Source organism: Manis javanica, chromosome 1, assembly GCF_040802235.1.
Source record: "Manis javanica isolate MJ-LG chromosome 1, MJ_LKY, whole genome shotgun sequence".
NCBI lineage: Eukaryota > Metazoa > Chordata > Mammalia > Pholidota > Manidae > Manis > Manis javanica.
In genome coordinates, this window is record NC_133156.1 from 10,922,608 (window position 1) to 10,941,191 (window position 18,584).

Sequence of the window (18,584 nt, forward strand, 5' to 3'; positions counted from 1 at the left end):
CGTGAAAGCAATGAAAACTGAGAAATGGTACCGAGGCACAGGGTGATGGTGGTGGGCACGTGCAATGAGCCAGGCGTGGTTTTCAGCCTTTTTGCCCAGACATCCCTCATGATAATGCTACATGGTGGAACTACTGGTTTTCCCAGTTCACAGATCAGCAAACCCCAGCTCCTACACCACACACTGCTGGGGGAAGCAGGGCCCTGTGCCAAGGTTGCCCCCCCTACCCACTGGGTGCCACTGTCCCCCCAGCACCACCTTCATTCTCAGTGGTAATGTGCCACCCATGCCCCAGGGCTCGTACATCCCACTCACTGCTCCTCCGCTCCTTTGGTGCACCTCTCCTCCCTGCTCCCACTCCCTGGTCCAAACTGGGCCTGCCAGGGCCTGGCTGGGCTTTCTGTCCTATCCTCGTCCCTTCATGACCTTAACTACTTTCATGATTTTCAAGTTCCTTTGAAGTTGATGACTCCCTGTGTTTTGGTTCTCTGATGTACATGCACCTTTTGGAGGTGGATTTTTCAACATCGAGGTCTGATGTCACGATGTGACGCTATACTTTGAGGCTGCACCTGTGCACAGCGCTGTTGTCTAGTAGTCCCCCCATTCACTGTCTATTCATACATGCTTCCCGTCCAAGACTGTAACTTTAGGGAAGGGCTGGAGTCTGTTTTTGTATCCCCAGTGCCTAGCACACCTGACATACAGAAGACACTCTGTGAACACTTTTCAATGGAACCGCAAATCACTGATTAGGAAACCAACGTTCCAAGACATTCAGCTCTTTGACTGGGCTGGGCCAGAAGCCAAAAGCACCCTCGGCGCCCCGACCCCTGCCACCATATTCTATGGGTTACTTCCAAGGGAAACTCTAAAACAGTGGTTTCATAATTTTCACAAGGAATTACATAGCAAGTATTTATTGCAGAATTACAATATTCTTCTGTAGCATTTCAAGGCCCTCTGCAATCTGACCCCACCCTACTTAAACAATCATATCTCCCATTGTGTGCCCAAACACTGGGCACCCCCTGCACCTTGGCCCAGACAACAAACCACCACGGGTGGCTGGGTCCCGTCCATGCAAAGCCTGCTGTCCACACTCTGCCTGGTCACTTCCTCCCCAGACGACTGCAGGGTCACTTCACTTCAGTGGCTGTGGAATCTTCAACTACAGATCAGTAATGGTGACTTTATTTAGGGGAACTTTGCATGATGTAGAACTACTATAAATTCTCAAACCGTACTTTAGCAAAATTGGAAGTGAATGTATTCTAATCATAAGAGAGTGAATTGGATTCCTTCTTTTCACAGTAACAACATACAACTGAAATCAACCATCCTCACCATTTGAGTGTGCAGCCCAGCGGCGTTAAGGACCTCCACCCTGGTGTCTGGCTCACCTCCCGAACTCCTTTCATCTTGCAAAACTGCAACTTCATGCCCATTAAACACGGATTCTCCCGCCTTCCTCCATTTCCTGGCAACCATCTTTCCACTTTTGGTTTCTATGAGTTTGACTCCTTTAGATACTTCACAGCAGTGGAATCATCTAGTATGTGTCCTTTTGTAACTGGCTTATTTCACCTAGTAATGTCCCTAAGGTTCATCTACATAGTTGCATGTATCAGTTTCCTTCCTTTTTTAAGAGGGAATAACATTCCATTGTATGGGTGGACCCTGTTTTCTTTATCCGTTCATCTGCTGGTGTCCATATGGACTGCCTCCACCTACTGGCAATTATGGACAATGATGCCAACATTGTATGAAAGATAATGCAATGAACATGGGTGTGCAAATCTCTGACGCCCTGTTGTGAATTGTGTGGGGCTGCCAGATCATGGGGTGGTTCTACTTTAACTTCTTGAGGAACTGCAGACTGTTTCTACATGGCTGCACACAATTCCAGGTTCTCACCAACAGTGCAGAGGATTCCAATTTCTCCACATCCTCATGAACTGTTATTATTTCTTTGGTTGAAAAAACAGGTGTGGAAAACGCTTTTGAAAAAATCCTTCAAATATGAGGCAAATACTGTTGCAAACTGAAATTGCTTTTAGAGCCTCAAATTCCTGGCTATAGCAATGCCAGGGCAGGTAAGGTGTGTTCTCTTCCCACAGTTCTTAAAGCTGTAAAGCTGTAGTCAAGCCCAGTGAGGACATCCTTTATCATCTCAAAGTACTGCATACTGACTCTAAGCACATGCCTCTGGCTGGGGATGATTCTTAGACAAAACCACATCTTTTCCATATGGTAAATATGTACAAATATGCTACATTTGTATAAAATGAGCTTGTAACTTTGTTTAATCGTCACAGAGGCTGTCATCCTGGGTCTCACGGATGTTGTACTGGACCACCTTCTCCCTGGGGTACCATCTGACCCCTAACCATCCCTGTCCTGTAGATAGCTGTACCTTAAGATTCAGCCTCTGAATTCTCCTTTCCTCCGAATCATGGCCTACTTCCTGGATGATCAACTCTCCTGGCTGCAGGTGCCATCTGAGGAAAAGTCCCTGTCCACATTTCCAGTCCTGGCCACAAGCAGCTTGAACAACAGCTGGACAGAACCACATATCCATGGATGATAGCCGTTTTTTAAGTCAGGGGAACTTGCTGCAAATACAATTAGAGATGATACAAGTTTTCTAAAAAGGTCAACAATCAACAGCTTTCACATTCCTCAGGAAAGTAGCAGACATTTTTCTGTCTGAACTTGATCTTACATTTATGAAGAGACCTGACAACTGCTTCTAAAGGTGAATTTTTATCACAGGAAGTATCAAACATCACCAACAATGGAAAACTGTTTTATAACATATGCTAAAGGATAAGGACTTCCTTTAGGAGTATGATTTACACACAAGAGAAAACAGGCCACAGCCCATGTCTCAGGACATGCAAGATGTCTGTTCCCCATCTGGCTTGTTTTTACACAATTAAGGGCTTAGGATCAGAGTGAAGGAATTTCAAAAGCACTGAAAGAGAAGTCCAAAGACTTTGGTTTGGGTCCCAGTAGCTCACCATAAAAAAGGCCCCGGGCTTTCTGCATCTCTGCTATCTCATCTGTAACTGAGAAAACTCCACCTCTCTGACCTGTCTCTCAGGGCTTGTGGGGAGGGAGAGTGGACAGAGTTTTGTCACAGGCTGACAGGTATCCAAGTGTTTTGTTAAATAAGGTAAGTAAGAACTAGCACAGTAGGCTTCTTCATCAGGCACTCGGCAAGCAGGCAGCATGGACGGTGGCTCTTTCCCTGGTGGGCCCAGGCAGCTGCCACTGGCACCTGAGGAGCAGCACGCCTCCCAGCCGCCGTAGCTCCTCTGCGGGGATTTCCCCCATGAAAACAGGAGTGACTGCAGGGAAACTCCCGCACTGAGAATCATCTGTTAAAAACATGCATTTTAAAAAACCTCTTGCTGATCACGCAGACTTCCTCAGGTTTGAGATAAGCCATTCTCGCTTCCCATCTTCAAAACGGAAATGGCAAACGCAGGTGGGCGGGCAAGCAGCTTGTGTTCAGAGCCCCGAGCAGCTTTCAAAGGGCCGCTGCTGAAACTGTGGGCCAAAACTCTCATCACCACAAGCAGCTCCCTAGCCACCAAGATACACAGGGGAACGGACCAGGTCACAGAGGGTTGACCTTCAAGGTCAAAACACGCTATACTACTTCCAGACCATTCCTCTTCAGTGGTTCCCAAACACACGGGGTTGATGGCATCCAATCACATGGGGAATGTTTATAAAAATAAAGAGTCCTGTCCTGTGCTGGACCACAGAACCACATTCTTGAGGGGCGTGGGGAGGAGAGGTGGGGATGTTTGCCAAGAATCTTCTTTCAAAAGTGATTCTGATGCCTGGCTACATTGGGAACTGTGGGAACTTAACACCAAGCTTACTTAACCCCCGGGCAGTTCTGTCCCAGGACATAGGAGCTCTGCAGCCTATCCAGGCAGCAAGCCACAGCTGGAGGGCACCAAGTTCTATCTCACTGGCTGGCAACTCGGTACTCACTGGTTAGCCACTTAAGACACGGAATGTCCCCAGCGTTCACCAGAAGAACAAAATCCTTCTGGCCATGCTGACCTCTCCGCCTGGAGCAACCCCCTCCCCCACCACACTGCCAATCAAATGCTGGCTCATCCTTCAAGGCAGCTTTCGCTCTGACTTCTGGGTGATGAGTCAGTTCCATGACTTTCTGGCTTCCCCCCTATTACTCCCTGACCCTCTGTGGTAATAATCTGCCTCTGAGGTTCTAGAAGCATGTTAGGGTTACCTCTTTTAAAATAGTGGTCAAACTTACACTGTTTTTATTTGTGAGCTGCTTAGCTGGTAATGTGCTTGGTTCCTGATATCTGCCCCCTCTCCTACACCAGCCATGACTTTTCTCAGGGGTAAGAAATTTGCTTATTAGTCAGTGTCAGCTGATAGAATTAAAGCATGAAACCTTTCATATCGAGAACTTTAAAATGTTACTGTCAGGAAAGTCACTATTATGCCTAAACTATGCTTTTAAACCATTTTCCATAAATAGTAGTTTTGAATCTTTGAAACGTACTGACAATAAGAAAATCAGAAAGGGTCCTAAGAAATGGACATGCTAACCTTCATTGGTAACCTTTTATAATGTCCTGTTGAAAATAACTGCACAGCGAACAGCTTTACATCTATGTTCAACTTAGGGCCGCTGTTGACCTCTGCTGCCCAGAACCACTGCATGAGTGAGTCACGCTGTAACTGAGCTGAGTTTACATCAAACCGCTGCGAGTGGACTTTGTTTCTACAAATGGTTTTATATGTTTTGTTTTAAACTATCTATGAATAATTTTCCCTCAATTTAGAGCCAAAACTTGCCCTAGAGTTGCATCATAAACAAGCTACCTCATTTAAAAAAAGGGTGTGCCCGTGTTCACCTGTAAAATGGGTATTCAGAGCCCTAAGACATGAGGGTCTGGGCCAGGAGCCCATGCACGCAAGGCCCTGGTCTCCCTTTCACTCTCTCCTAGGAGCACCATCGCTGCGGAGTCCTCAGCCTGCAGCCCCAGGTCCTCCTCCTGGAAGCTCGCCCTCTGTCCAGCTCCAGCTAGGGCCTGCAGTTTTTGGGTCTGGGTATCTCTGTGTCTCGCCACGAGCCTCATGTTTGAAAGTCAGCTTGTCCTTCCGAGTCTGTTTTCCCTTCTTAGTAAGCTGGGGCTCCTCATGGGGTTTCTGGCTCTGACCATGGCTCCCGGATCTGTCACACAGCCCCTGCCTGTGTGCCGGCTCTGGGCCCTCCCTCTGTGCGGCTGCTCCTATACGGATCTCTAGGCTGGGTCTCACCCCACCCCCACTTCCAGGTCCTGACAGCTACATCTCGGGTGGTTGCACAAGCCCTGAGCAAGCCTGTCTGGTTTCACCGCATCCCTGGAATAACTCGGTGTGTACCAGGCACTGAGCTAAACACTTAATATAAATCATATCATTCAAGCCTCATAAGCATCCCGGAATTATTACAGTCCATTTAGAGAGGAGGAAATTGTGGCTCAAAGATGTGAAGTAAATGCTCCCAAGTTGTAGGGCTGTCTGGCTCCAAAGTGATCCTGCCCATGCGCCTGCCCCTGGCCTGGCCTCAGCTCCCGCGGACAGGACCTTGGCCTGCTGGCTACCCACCCCAGGGCCCCCCTTCCCTGGCCTGCTCCCCAGAGAAGCAGCCTGAGCACTGCCAGGCTGTCACTCAGAGCCCAACAGCACCCCCCTCCCTCCGCCCCCTGCCCACTCAGGGCTCTCAAATAAAATAGAACCCATTTAGGAAGCTCTATATTTTATGCTGACATATCATTTAAAGTTGGTTAAATACTGTGTTTGCTGTCACTTCCGTTATATGTATGCTTACCAGAGCGGGTATGTGAAAGGTAGTCTTTGGAGCACTGAACCAGCAAATGTTTAGAGCAGGAAAAGAAAAGATTCCTACAGAATGGACCTTCCCAGTCAGACAGGCAGAGCTCCTTCTTCCTCCTTAGAGCCAGGCGCGTCAAAGGCCCAGAGCCACCTGTGATGCCAGGGCTGGAGCCGGCAGCCCCCGTGGCGCAAGGGGGAGCGGGGAGGAGCAGGGCCTCCAGCAGACCTTTCTGACATGCTTTGTCTCTTTAGCTCCATCCAGAGCATTCCACTGAGAGCCAGGGGCCGGGTCAGGCCTCCCTTGGCCTTCGCCCGAGTGTGGGAAGGACTGGGAACCATGCCTGCGGCGTGGAGGAATGCGGGAGGCAGGAGCAGCAGGCTTGCCCGGCTGGAGTGAACACAGACCCCCCCCCACGGGCGCTCAGGATGAGCAGGGCAGCTGGCCCCTCTCGGCCCCCGTCCGGACCCCCGAGGACCATGCCAGCCACCTGGGCCATCGTACACAGTTACTCAAGGCAACACGCAGAGTCACTTCTGGGCACATCTATGTTCTGAGGGCAACCTTTGTTTTTTTCCTGTATTTTCATTAGGGAAATGGAGTACGTGCTGGTCTTGTTTGTTTGTTTTTTTTTAATCAGCCAGACACAGAAGCCATAACCACATCCCTGTCTGCTCTCAGCCAGCACAGAAAACGAATCAAACCAAGGAGGAAGCACGAACTACACACAGCAGTGCTCAGGCGAGGCCCGGGTCCGCCTTCAGGCCGCCATCTGCCATTCCCGTTCCTGTCAGTTTGAGTTACTGGCATTGACTTAAGGCAAAAACAGAGACAAGACTTTTTAAAGCACCCTATTGTATCCATGTGTATCCATCAGCTAAAATTCTTTCTGTGAGTATTTTTTCTCTTACTCCCTTTTAAGAACACCTGGATTACAATCTGTGACTTCCTAGTGTGACAGTATCCCATTCCTTTCATTTAAAAAGGAACTAGTTTAGCTGACAATCTTGCAAAAATATTGAAAAGGATGAGATAAGAAGCCATACAACAACAGGAGACGGGCAATCTCACTTTTGAAGAGAGTAAACAGCTACTTTTCAAAAATCAATTCACAGCCTCCACACCCTAGATGAGCAAGAACAATTTTTATATATCCAAACAGTGACGCCTGTATAAAGGAATTTCATATAATAGAAGCAAAATCCAGCAAATCAAAGTCAGATCTATATAACTCACAGAGGGTCATTCATGCTTGATTCTTACTCTTTTCTATTTCATATGAACTGCTATGCCACAAACAAAACCAATCTCTGGTTTACTTTGTCCACAGATAAAAATCCCCAGGACAGAGGACCAGGACGAGTGAGCTTTCACACGCACACTTGCATCTGACAGGCAGCAGAGAAGAGCCAAGCACCGCAACTTGAAAGCGAAGAGCTGAATCAGTAACATTGCCATGAGATAAGAATTCATTCTCTGCACACATACCCATGTGAAGGCTTTCCAGACTCCAAAATCTTGCTATTTCCCCTCTAGCTACCATCCTTCTGTTTGAAAACCAGCCACATTCAGAGCAGGACTGGGCTGTGACTGAGCATCACGAAGATTCACACAGGCTCTGAGATACGGAAACTGCAGAAATTGCTTATTCACTGCTTTGACGCTGTGCACACTCCCGGCCAGAGCCGGCTTAGGAACTGACAGTTTGCTCTGTGCAGCTGGGGTTAGTGGCTCCAGACATCTCAGGGAAGTGTGGGAGGAAATTCAAAACCAAGGCAAAACCTACACACACCAAACCCAAGCACACAGCGAGCGCATCAGGTGTGGTCACGAGCCTTCAGTGGAGGTGGAATAAATGCATTTGCTGCCTTTATTACAGTCCCAAAGTCTGAGTTACACTTCCAGAGAGCTTTTAAAAAGTATCTTATTATATAGGAGGAAAAGTGGAGGTTGCTGACTTCAAAAATGTACTTGGGATTTCACACTATGGCATGATAAAAATGTACATTATGTTAGCTAAATTTATGAAGTGACTTTAAGAGTTTGAATATATATGTACATTTATACATACATACATTCTACTATGTTAAAGAAATAGGCATATCTTCTGCTATGTAAGTATATACCCTCTATAATGAAGAAAATCATTGCTTTTTTTTTAAAAGAGGGTTTCTCTGGATGACATATGGGTTACTTATTTCATCTGTGCTTTTTGTTATTTCCCAAATTATCTAGAATGAGCAAGTCTTTCTTTTATATTGTGAAATAACAATTGTTAACAAACACTGTGCTTCCTTCAATTTCTCCATGACAGGAAGACGTTGCGCCTTTTTAACTTTATGAACTCTTTAACTTTATGAAGTGGTGATCACAAGGTCAACCTCCATTAATTGATGGTTAAAAAATGATAGTGCCAAATTAGTAAATGCATGCTTTACAGTGATGGGCTTCAGAGTCAGACTGTCTGGGTTCAAAATCTGCTCTACTGTAACTCTAGGAAGGGAAGTTTCCAAGTCTCTAGGAAGCTCAGTTTCTGGCCCATGGAATGGGCATAATTGGGCACCAGTAATCCTCTAAGGGTTACTGAGAACATACTACAACCTGTTTAGAACAATATTGGCACTTTGTTAGGAATTAATAAACATTACAATCATGCTGCTGTTACTCCCTGAAACCCGAGGACCATAATAACATGCTAACTGCTCCCAGAGAATTCACAGCACGAATTCAATAGGCAACTGAATGATTTTTAACACCCATGGTGACTATGTGCTATACCGTAGGCTGTTCTTAACTTCAGTATTTGTGGCTCTTTCTGTTGACTTGGTGCACCTTAAATTCAACTGAAGAATGTTTTCTGGAAACTCGTGGCTTTAATAATCCACAACAAAGGTGAAATGCACGTACCCGAGCACAACATGCAGAAAATCACACTCACAAAACCAGATTTGCTTCAGATCTTTCCTTTGCAAGTATTTTTAAAAAATAATTTACAAGTCAGAACATTTTAAATAGATAGATCATTCAATAGGGACATATCTATTCTTAACAAAGGCAGTACTTAAAATATGGACTCAAAAGACTTGAAATTGTTTTTCAAAGCAGACTACTCCCTATTAGGTGAAGTCTCTTAGGTACCACAGGAAATACTAGTTGCACACATGGTCTATGTTAAAAGTTTGAAAACTACAGTATGCTGTATCTACCTCTTGGAAATCCACAGGATACGTCAGTAACCACAGTCTTGAGAAAGTCCAAATAATGACATCAGTGTAACCTTATTTAACAAAGAACTTCTGAACTTATTTGGCCTACAAAACTCTCCTTTCACCACAGCACACATTACTGCCCTCAGAGACGTGCGCTTGTCTTGCTGCCCAGTGTGGCTCCTGAACCAGCAGCAGTGGGGGGCTGGTTAGCCGCGAAGGTTCTCGGGCCTCACCCAGCTCTGTATGATCAGAACCTGCATTTCAACAAGATCTAAGGCGTTCAAACGCCCCTTCCGGTGTGAGAAGTGATGTTCCAGGCAATTCAAGCAGCCCTTTGCCCTGAGGCAGCATCTTGACCACTCGTGTGCTTTCCTTCAACAATTCAGATGTGAATGAAGTCCATGCAATGAACCAGGCAGACCTGGTTTAGTTACAATGAAGAAGTGAAATGCTGAATATTGGGATACAAAGCAGGGAAAAGGGGAATTAATTTCTGATGGTTGTCCTTTTTAACAAAGCTTAAACTCCAGCAAAAGACAAATAACACCCAGTGTTTTCTTCTTCCCTTTTTTTAAAATTTTGGTTAAAACTGCAAGTTTTCAAAAAGAAAGAGATCCTTTCTCCACGTTCCCTTAATACTGTTTTTGCCCACTTGCTTTTCATTGGCAGCTGGTTCAGAAGGTAGCTTCTGTTTTCCCAAGGACTTTTTCTAAATGTAGAGATGGGGTCAGGGCACTAGCTGAGATCCTTGGGATTTTAGGTCCTTAAATCAAAGGTATTCATGAAGGAAACTTACTTTATTGCACACTCAAAACAAAGATAAAAAGAAAAAAAGTAAATAAAAATTGCATTTAAATGAGGCATCTTCTCAAAGGACTTCAACCCAACAACCCTTCTAAGATATTTTGGAAGAAGCTACAGAGGAGGTTTGATTTTTGGCTTTAAAATATTTTTTTAGTGATGAGAGCCTGTATTTACCAGGTCAGTAAGAACACTGCAACAAACACCTTAAGCATAGTTGAGAGAAGTCTTAAACTCCACCCTATCCCACAACAAACACATTAACCTATTCTCATTGGGTAAGATACCACCTACACTACATGGTCAGGAAGGGAAGTTACAAACAGTGGTAACCGGCAACCCTGAAAAGATTAAGCAAAGATCAGTCCTATAGGGGAGTAGAGAAATCCAAATTATATGTTAATATCAAATATTTAGAAATCAGAGAAGATAAAAGTGGAAAACACATGAGATGTTATGATCATTTTTATACTATACAGTAAAATTAAAGTTATTTTTGGCAAAGTGGTGTAAGGCCCATATTTACATACATACATATGGAAAAGAAATGCCACAAAATGATTAGAGAGTTAAATTAGCAGTGATACCCTCAAACTAAAACCGGTGGTCACTGCTTTGCCTCTCCAGGACCATTTCTTGAGACTGAACAGGTTGTGGTTAAGGTTCCATGTAGGTCTGAATTTCCCACACCTTTTTTCTTGTATGACCACCTTCTGATTTTGTGTAAAAACCTGACTAGCACTGGTCACCCACTCAGCAACGAGTTCCCCAGCCACAGCTGCTTCATCAAAGCAGCAATCTCCCTACATGGTACAGAGATATCCTTAACCTAGGGATATCCTAGGAACTTGACATCCTCACTAGGACAGGACCCATTACAAAGGACTACAGAATAGGTACAGGAGGGTACCTGGCCCTGGAGGGTATTCTTTGGCATGGCACTCTTGTCAACTTTAGAAAAGTGGCTCAGGGATGGGTGCCACACCAGCCAAGAACCAAGGAAGGCCCTCCCCCTGGCTGGACAGAGCCGTGGTCCAAATTCCCATATGAGCAATGACTACCCAGAATCAAGCTAACATAGCAAAAGTTTTTGGAATACTCATTTCCTGGCCCCATTGCTGAGAGGGGGCTGCAATTCCTACAGCTGGGATGCAGGATTCCTTAATAGGAAGTAATTGCTGCATTTGCTATCAGTTATTCAGACCAAACGCTCCCTTCTCCATTAGCATAAATAATTGAGTATCCAGACTGATCCCTTTACTCTGAATGTATTAAAGACAACCATTATCATTAATGTACAGGTCACAGTATTCGACAGATACTCAACATTTAACCTAACATTTTCTAGCACACAGTGATGTCCAACTACAGACACTGTTTCAGTGTGCTACCTGCTCACGCATGCCCAACGGAGACGCAATGTAAGTCTTACTGAAACATCCTTCAGCAGCCAGACTCCTTACCACAGAAGGGCAGGAAGCAATCACACAGAGCACACAGGAAATGGAGCCCAAGCTGCAAGAACATGCTGGGTGAGAACTACCCACTGCACAACTGAAGACAGCGATGATGAAAAAGGGCCTCTTTTCATATCTTCAAAGCCATTGCCTTTCAACTTCAGGTAATGTAGAACTGAACACACAAAATGATGGAAATGTCTTCTCCATGGCTTGAACAAACCCTTCCATTTACCCTATTCCATACCCCAACCTCTCCAAAAATGGCTCCAAAGAGAGAGACACTATTCACAGGCACAGACTAGAATGCATACGCATTCAGAAACTAACATAAAATTGCCCTTTTAAAGATGGAGCATCCCTGCTTTTTCTGGCTTCTGTAAGCAACATGTTAGTTTTTTAATCCTTCCAAGCCTAGTACCTATTTCATCTGTTTCCTATATTTACCTGTTTGTGTTTGGACCCTTAAGACCAAGCATGTTTCAAACACGACAAGAGCAAAATAGGTACTGGATGAATTTTTATTTTTTCTTTCTTTTAATAAAGGGCTATTATTAGGGTGTGGTCTTACAACAGACAGGTAGACTTCTGTGCTTATTAGTGAAGTGACTGTGTGCTTGTGATGGAAAAACACAACACCTGGGAGATAGTGGAAAAAAAGCAATCTGGATTTCCAAGTGAATCTGAGCTGGTTTGAACACCAGCTCCACCACCTATGACATCCATCCTGCTTAGCTGAGTAAGGAAAAGTAGCCGAATTATTTGTAAGCCTTGCACTCCTCTTCTGCAAGATCAGTAACATCTACACATTACAGGCACTTGGTAGTGCTTGCTACATATTTAGATCTCTTGCTTTCCTTCCTCTGACTTGTAATATTTTTCCTTCTAACACCCTATCTTAGTATTAGATACGTATTTTGAAAATTTTTTTACTTTTGAATTCTAGTAGCATAGAAAGATTTGAACAAATAAAATTTTGGAACTGAGAATGTTTTTACATGTTCGATGATAAATTCAAGAGTCTGCTGGGAAGATAGTAAAAATTTTATTATGTTTTTCTGAGACAGGGACTAGGACAATTTTGTTCCTTTTATGAAATCTTCATTACACGCAATAATGAGGCATGAAATACCACTGAGATAATCTCTAAGAGCTGCAGGCACTGCACCAATGTCTCCATTTGCAAGTATACGGCACCCTTTCCTAGTTTCTAAATTCCTCTGGCTGCTGAATCCATACTGTCTCACAGCACGCTCAGAAGGGAGTGATCTTAATGCATAGTGTTAGCAGGCAGGAAGAGATTTCCACTGCAAGTACTTGTCTAAAGAAACGGAATCACCTTGTTTCACAAATAAATACAACCACTTCCCAGTGTCCTGGTATTAGAGCAGAGCAGGATGGGGAAGGAAGATGGAGTCCAGACCAGACACGTGGCATCCACACTTAACAAGACAAGCTTTATGTTGCCAATACTTCAACCAGCTTTCCCGAGAACTCTGCTCTCCATCACTCTCAGTAAGTGCTAAACAAGTAAGGTCTGACCTCCTCTTTTTTCTCTGATTCATTACCGTTTAAAAGGAAACTTTTAAACGGCAGACATGGGGGACTCTCTTGTCCCCTCCTGGCGTGAGCTGGGAGCTCTGTCCTCTTGATTTATCTAAATAAAAGCCTCTCACTTACTCTCCTACCTTGAGTGTTTGTGAAGTTCATTCTTTGATTCCACGAGCAAGAACCCCAGCATAATTTTGGGGGGCTCGTCCCGGATAATTTCAGAGATGGAAGCATCCTCTTCAAGTTTAAAGCCAGACATGCCTCTGGCATGCATTCTGAAGAACTGGGAACAATTTGATCCCCAAACCCTTAAAAAGAAGTGCCTTATCTTCTTCTGCACACAAGCCTGGCCTCAATACAAACTCTCTGATGGAGAGAGAAGTATACAATAGAATAAGGTTATGCAGCTAAATTTATTTTGCCACAAGGAAGGAAAATGGTCAAAAGTCCTGTGGACTACTACAATATAAAACTGTTTTTCTAAATCCTTTTATTAGAAATCTATTCTACTTATTTGGTTCATAATTATCCTCAAAAACTGGGAGTTTTTTAAACTAGACTCTCTGAGACAGAAATTTATCTTCTGCAATACAGCCTGGTTCAAATCTTTCAAAAGAAAAAACGCTTAAAGAGAAGCCTGGCTTTGTCATATTTAGTGAAGGTTTTGTAAATAATTTAACATGGTTGTTAAGAATGAGTGAACTGAATAAGTGTAGTGACTGAACTTCTTCTTGGCTGCAAGGATGTTGGGTAAGAACATCCCACACCCTGCAAACTTTCCAAGCCTCCAACATCGATGGACTAGGAAGGAGTGTTTTTCATTGGTATGATCACCTAGCCTCCATTTTTATACCATCTCTTGGTTTAGAAGATGTAATTTGGCATATCAAATCCTTAACCAATTTTACTGAAAAGGCCTTTTTACTAAAGTAAAACTAATGCGCCAAGCAATTACACAAAATAGAACGACACTAGAAATCTTAACAGCAGCACAGGCGGAACCTGTGCCATAATTAAAGTTTGAGTATTGTGTGAACATTCCAAATTATTCACAAAATGTCTCTGATACACTCCAGGACCTCAGAAAGCAAGTCCAAGCTCTGTCAGGCCCAGAAGTCCCATGGACTACTACACTATGAAGCTGGGTTTCTAAATCCTTTTGGTGGAAATGTATTTATTCTACTTACCGGGCTAATCATTCTCATATTAATATTTGGCCCATTTACTTAACCTAATAACATGATTTATTCTATTTTGCCTAGAAGCCATAAAACTGCAAATGGTGATAGAAATGGAACCCAAGGTGGAAGTGCCCATCTCCCGAGGCCCTCCCAACTGACCAGTGATGGGGACCTAACTGCACCCTTTACTGGGCCCTTTCTCAGCAGGAAGCAGCCACAGTGGTGGTTGACCTCCCCCCCTAGCAGCAGCTAAGGTCTTCATCTGTAGAGGGGGGAGTGAGACAGGGGCTGTGGGCTTAGACAGAGCAGGTGAGGGCCTCTGGAAAAAACAAAGCAAGATAATCCACTGTGAGATTTGCTTTGGCTGCTGGGGGGCCCTATTTTTCTGACTTTACCCAGGTGCTGCTTTTCTTCCTCCAGCCCTAGTGAAGTGATTTGCAACCTGGGCAATTAACAAGCAAGCCCAAAACAACTAGTAAAAACAGGAAGGATCCCATCTTGAAAATAAGATTGCATTTTGAAACCCAATTAGTTAAAAAGTAAGTTTCTTAACATACTCCTTAACAAACAGACAATAACTCAGTCCACCTTGGGAGTAAAAGAGTCTTGAGTGATATGCTTCCAGACCAGGAAGCTGCTATTCTGGGAGAAAATCAGAGCAGTCAGTTTGTTGTAAATAACCAGGAAGACTAATTAGAAACTTAATGTCTCTTCAAAGATAAACATTTTGGGACCACTTAGCAGGTGTACATCCCCCGCCCTTTGTCTCTCAACTGCTTATAAAACTCCTAGACAAACCACCCAGGGCTCCCCTCCCTGTGTGAGCCCCGAGCTCTGCCCTCTTACTTTATCTCTAAATAAAAGCCTCTCACTTGCTCTCCTACAAAAGATAAAACGAAAGGCAGACAGGGCAAGAGATAATCCAAACAGTAAGAGATACAACAAAACGGTTTTACAAAGTAGTTAAAATAATTTCAAGGTATCACACCTCAACACCTACTATTGTTTTTCTTTGTTTCCCTTTAACAAGAATTTATTGGAGTCTCTGGGTAATACTCTAGAAAATTCTTAAGAGAATGCCTAGAATTTTAGGTCGAGAGAATCAGCTGGGTCTCTTGTTTCTAATAACCTAAGGATATGCGTTTTAAATTTAACCTACATTTGGATAACAAACAGAATATTGGTCCATATAGACTACTGGTGTTGCAGGGTTTTACTCATAAGATGAAGTGACCTGTCTGAGGTGAAACTGCTGGTTAGTGCAGTTAAACAAGGAACTCAGAACTCTGGCTGCAAACACACCTCACTGCTCACTACTACTCCGGTCCCGTGTGTAGTGAGCACTTCCCTTTAGTTCTGTGTAGTAACGATGGCTAATATCCACTGCATGCTGTGAACCAGGTCGTTCTCAAACAGCCATGAGATGGTGAACGTTAACGCGACCCCTAACTGGCCTTTGAAATTACTAAGGTTTAAAGATAGTGTCAGTGTCCCAGTACTGTTTTTCCCTCTACATTAATCAACCTTAAATCTGCGTGGGAAACCTTTACGAGCTAAAGGCAGGTGAGGCAGGGGGCCATTTCAGTCTGAGCTATGCCGGGCCACATGGTGGCCCCTACTCCCGTGAGTCCGGGGTGGGGTTCAGGGTGCACAGCCCGGGGCCACAGACAGCACAGCGCTGGCTTCGGGCAGGCAGGGCCCCTGAGGGCTCCAAAGACGCTGCGCACCGTTTCTGCTGGGCCTTCTGCGTTGTCACCGATTCAGCACCCCCTGTGTTCCTGTGGGTTCAACGTGGCCGCTGCCCCAGCCCGCAGCCCTCACTGCCGCTGCGAGGACCAGCGCCCTCCTTGGCACGGGGAAGGCCTAGGCAGGCAGGCCTAGGACACCGGGGAGCCGCCACCCCTCTGCGCTGCTGGCAGACGGTTATCACAATTACGGCAGGGCAGTAAAGGCCAGTGGGCCCACCCCCGATGTCAACCGAGCTTACAATGAGCTGCCTTTCACCTCCTGGGGCCTGGGAACAGCTCCGGACAAGCCTCCCCACGTGGATCTGATCTGTGTAGCCGCAGGGCAGCACAGTGGCGGGGGCCCAGGACGTCACTGAGTGGGAAACGCTGCTGCCATCCCGCTTTCTATAATTCGGGAACGTTTCTCCTAGAGTCCTCAACTTTAATCCTCCTCAAAAGGCAAAAGAGGCAATGCAGTATGTTGGATTTCTTATCATCAAGTAATTTATTTTGTAAGTTTCTAAATTATCTTATTCCCCACCCTTATTTCTGACTTTGTATTCTAGAGGTAGGCTCTGGTAAATCAATTACCAGTTGGAGAGCTGTCTGTGATGTCTTTTATTAGCTTTCTTATTCTTAGCCAAACCAGGAATTTTTAAAACCTCAGAGTAGGTTTTCAAAATAGGTCCTCCCTCCACCAATCACTGGTCAGCTCTGATGTGCTTCACAGACAGGCTAGCCAGTTACAATTTGGGTCATTCTGTCCTTTATAGACCATGTTGTTGTTTATGTATATCAGGCCTTTAAGAGACTGGATTTTTTATTGTTTCCTAATGAAAAAGAGGTAGATTGGTAGTTACGATTTAGAGTTTTAAAACCCCGTTGTTAGCAACTTAAATTATACTGTTCCTCTGAAGACAGAGATTCTTGCCTAGGTCATGGGAGGGCTAGACCAGCTCAATTTGATTCTCTTTCCTAGCTTGCAAAAAGTGATTATATTCTTATGAAATCAAGGTATAAAAACATGAAAAACATCAAGTGAAGCAATAACTGAAATAACTTAGATTTTTTTTAAAGCCATAAAAAGTCTAATCAAGTCAATCATCATGTTTGTATCTTCTCAGAGAACTTTTCTCCACTTTCTCCATTTTTTATGTTTAGTTATTACTGTACCTAATCCTGTTATTTTTCTTGGTCTGCCATTATACAAAATACTCGAATACAGTACTTATTGGTTAACTGAAAGGTTTTTTTAAAAATGTAACAAATACACTTTATAAAAATGTCATACCAAAATCTACTGACTTCAGTTGGGCTTTAGTCCTTTGCTTGTGAACCACAAAGATTCCACTCAAGTGTAATAGCTCAGGAAACACGATGTTCTCCTTTCTGAGAGACAATCAAGATAACGCTTCGTTTATATCACAGGAGCAAACCAATCTGAACTCCATGGGGGGGACGGGTTGAAAAAGGACAAATAGAGACACGAGAATAAGAATTTTGAAAAGCAACTAGGAATTCAGTATGAGAAAATCAGGAGCATCTGTCCAAAATAGACTAGGAATTAAGCATGGGAAAATCAGGCTGTGATGATGTAATTTGCTTCGGATGTAAGAGAAGAGCCTCATAAATGAAGAAAGGAAACGGCAGTAAAGACAATCCCCTAAGATAAAGTTATCACAGTGCAGGCACGCTAGCTAAGACCTAGAGAAAAAGAATGGCCCTCGATACCATCACCAATAAATCAACAGGGTCTTTACAGGCAGGCTAGCATGGATTTCATAAAGGCACTTAGAAGGGCCACAGTGATTCATGACCTGCAGTCTGTTATTTCACTATCACACCCACGCAGTCATAAGCATTACTGCGGACTGCTCCACGTGACCTTTCTTTCCAGACTGTACGGGCTAGTACGCAAAGGCCAGTGCTCTAAATAAAGTACCAGAGAAGTAGCAAGGGGCTAGAAATGGGTGCAGCACAGCGCTGCACCAGATCTGAAACGGGAGAGCTCGCTTTCACTTACAAGGAGTAGGTCTTCATTACGCAAAAGAAATTAAATCACTGTGTTCAAATTTCTACATTTTGAGAAAAATTTAGTCATGGGTATTTCTTGATGTGGAGATTTCGAGAACACCTGACCAGGGAGGAGGAAACCCATTTTATTTTTAAAAGCCTTTATTACAGAAAAAACAAATACAAAAGAGAAATTATATGATGAACCCATGATTGTCAATGTTACCAGTTTTTCCTATTTCACAGTAACTTTTAAGAGTAATCTCACATATTTTTTCCTGCACAAAACAGTTTAGTTTGTACTCATGGCAAAGAATGCCTTTAATGTAACTACACTGTCATTATTCTAACAAAATTAACAATTCCTTCAATGAATACTCACTCAGTCCACGTGAAAATTTCTCCACTTATCTCAAAATGATATTTGTAGAGCTGATTTGTTGGTATCAGAATCCAAACAAGATTCACACATTGCATTTACCAAACATAATTTAGATTAAACCAAATGTATCCATTTGAGTGGCATCTACCTGAGATTTTGCATTCAACACGTGGCTCATGAAGCTGGGCGTTCCTGCAGCACTGGGACAGGAGGGAAACCTGGACCGAGCCCTGGCCCACTCCTAAGGTGGTGGTGAGACCAGCTCCCGGTCTGAAGAAAGGAAGGAATACAAACAGCAGGCGCTAGAAGTGCTGGAGCTGGGCCAGACGGACTCACCCTCCCCGGGGCTGTAGCTCCTAAACCAGATGACGGCCCTTGTAAGCAATGCACT

General features: G+C 44.1%; 1 protein-coding gene across 11 annotated transcripts in view; it reads right to left on the reverse strand.

The window, feature by feature from the left end:
• The window catches only part of SPATA13 (spermatogenesis associated 13), a 154,642-nt gene that overhangs the window by 23,370 nt on the left and 112,688 nt on the right, over nt 1–18,584 (reverse strand). The window contains exon 1 of one of the 11 annotated variants that reach the window (XM_017641280.3): nt 7,361–7,878. The exons of 9 other annotated variants lie outside the window; for them this stretch is intronic. In XM_017641280.3, coding sequence (XP_017496769.2) covers nt 7,361–7,415 — 55 coding nt within the window. In that variant the 5' untranslated portion in view covers nt 7,416–7,878. Of the gene's footprint in view, nt 1–2,416; nt 2,435–7,360; nt 7,879–18,584 lie in introns of those variants that run through there. One more of the 11 variants, XM_036994707.2, reaches the window with a different exon arrangement.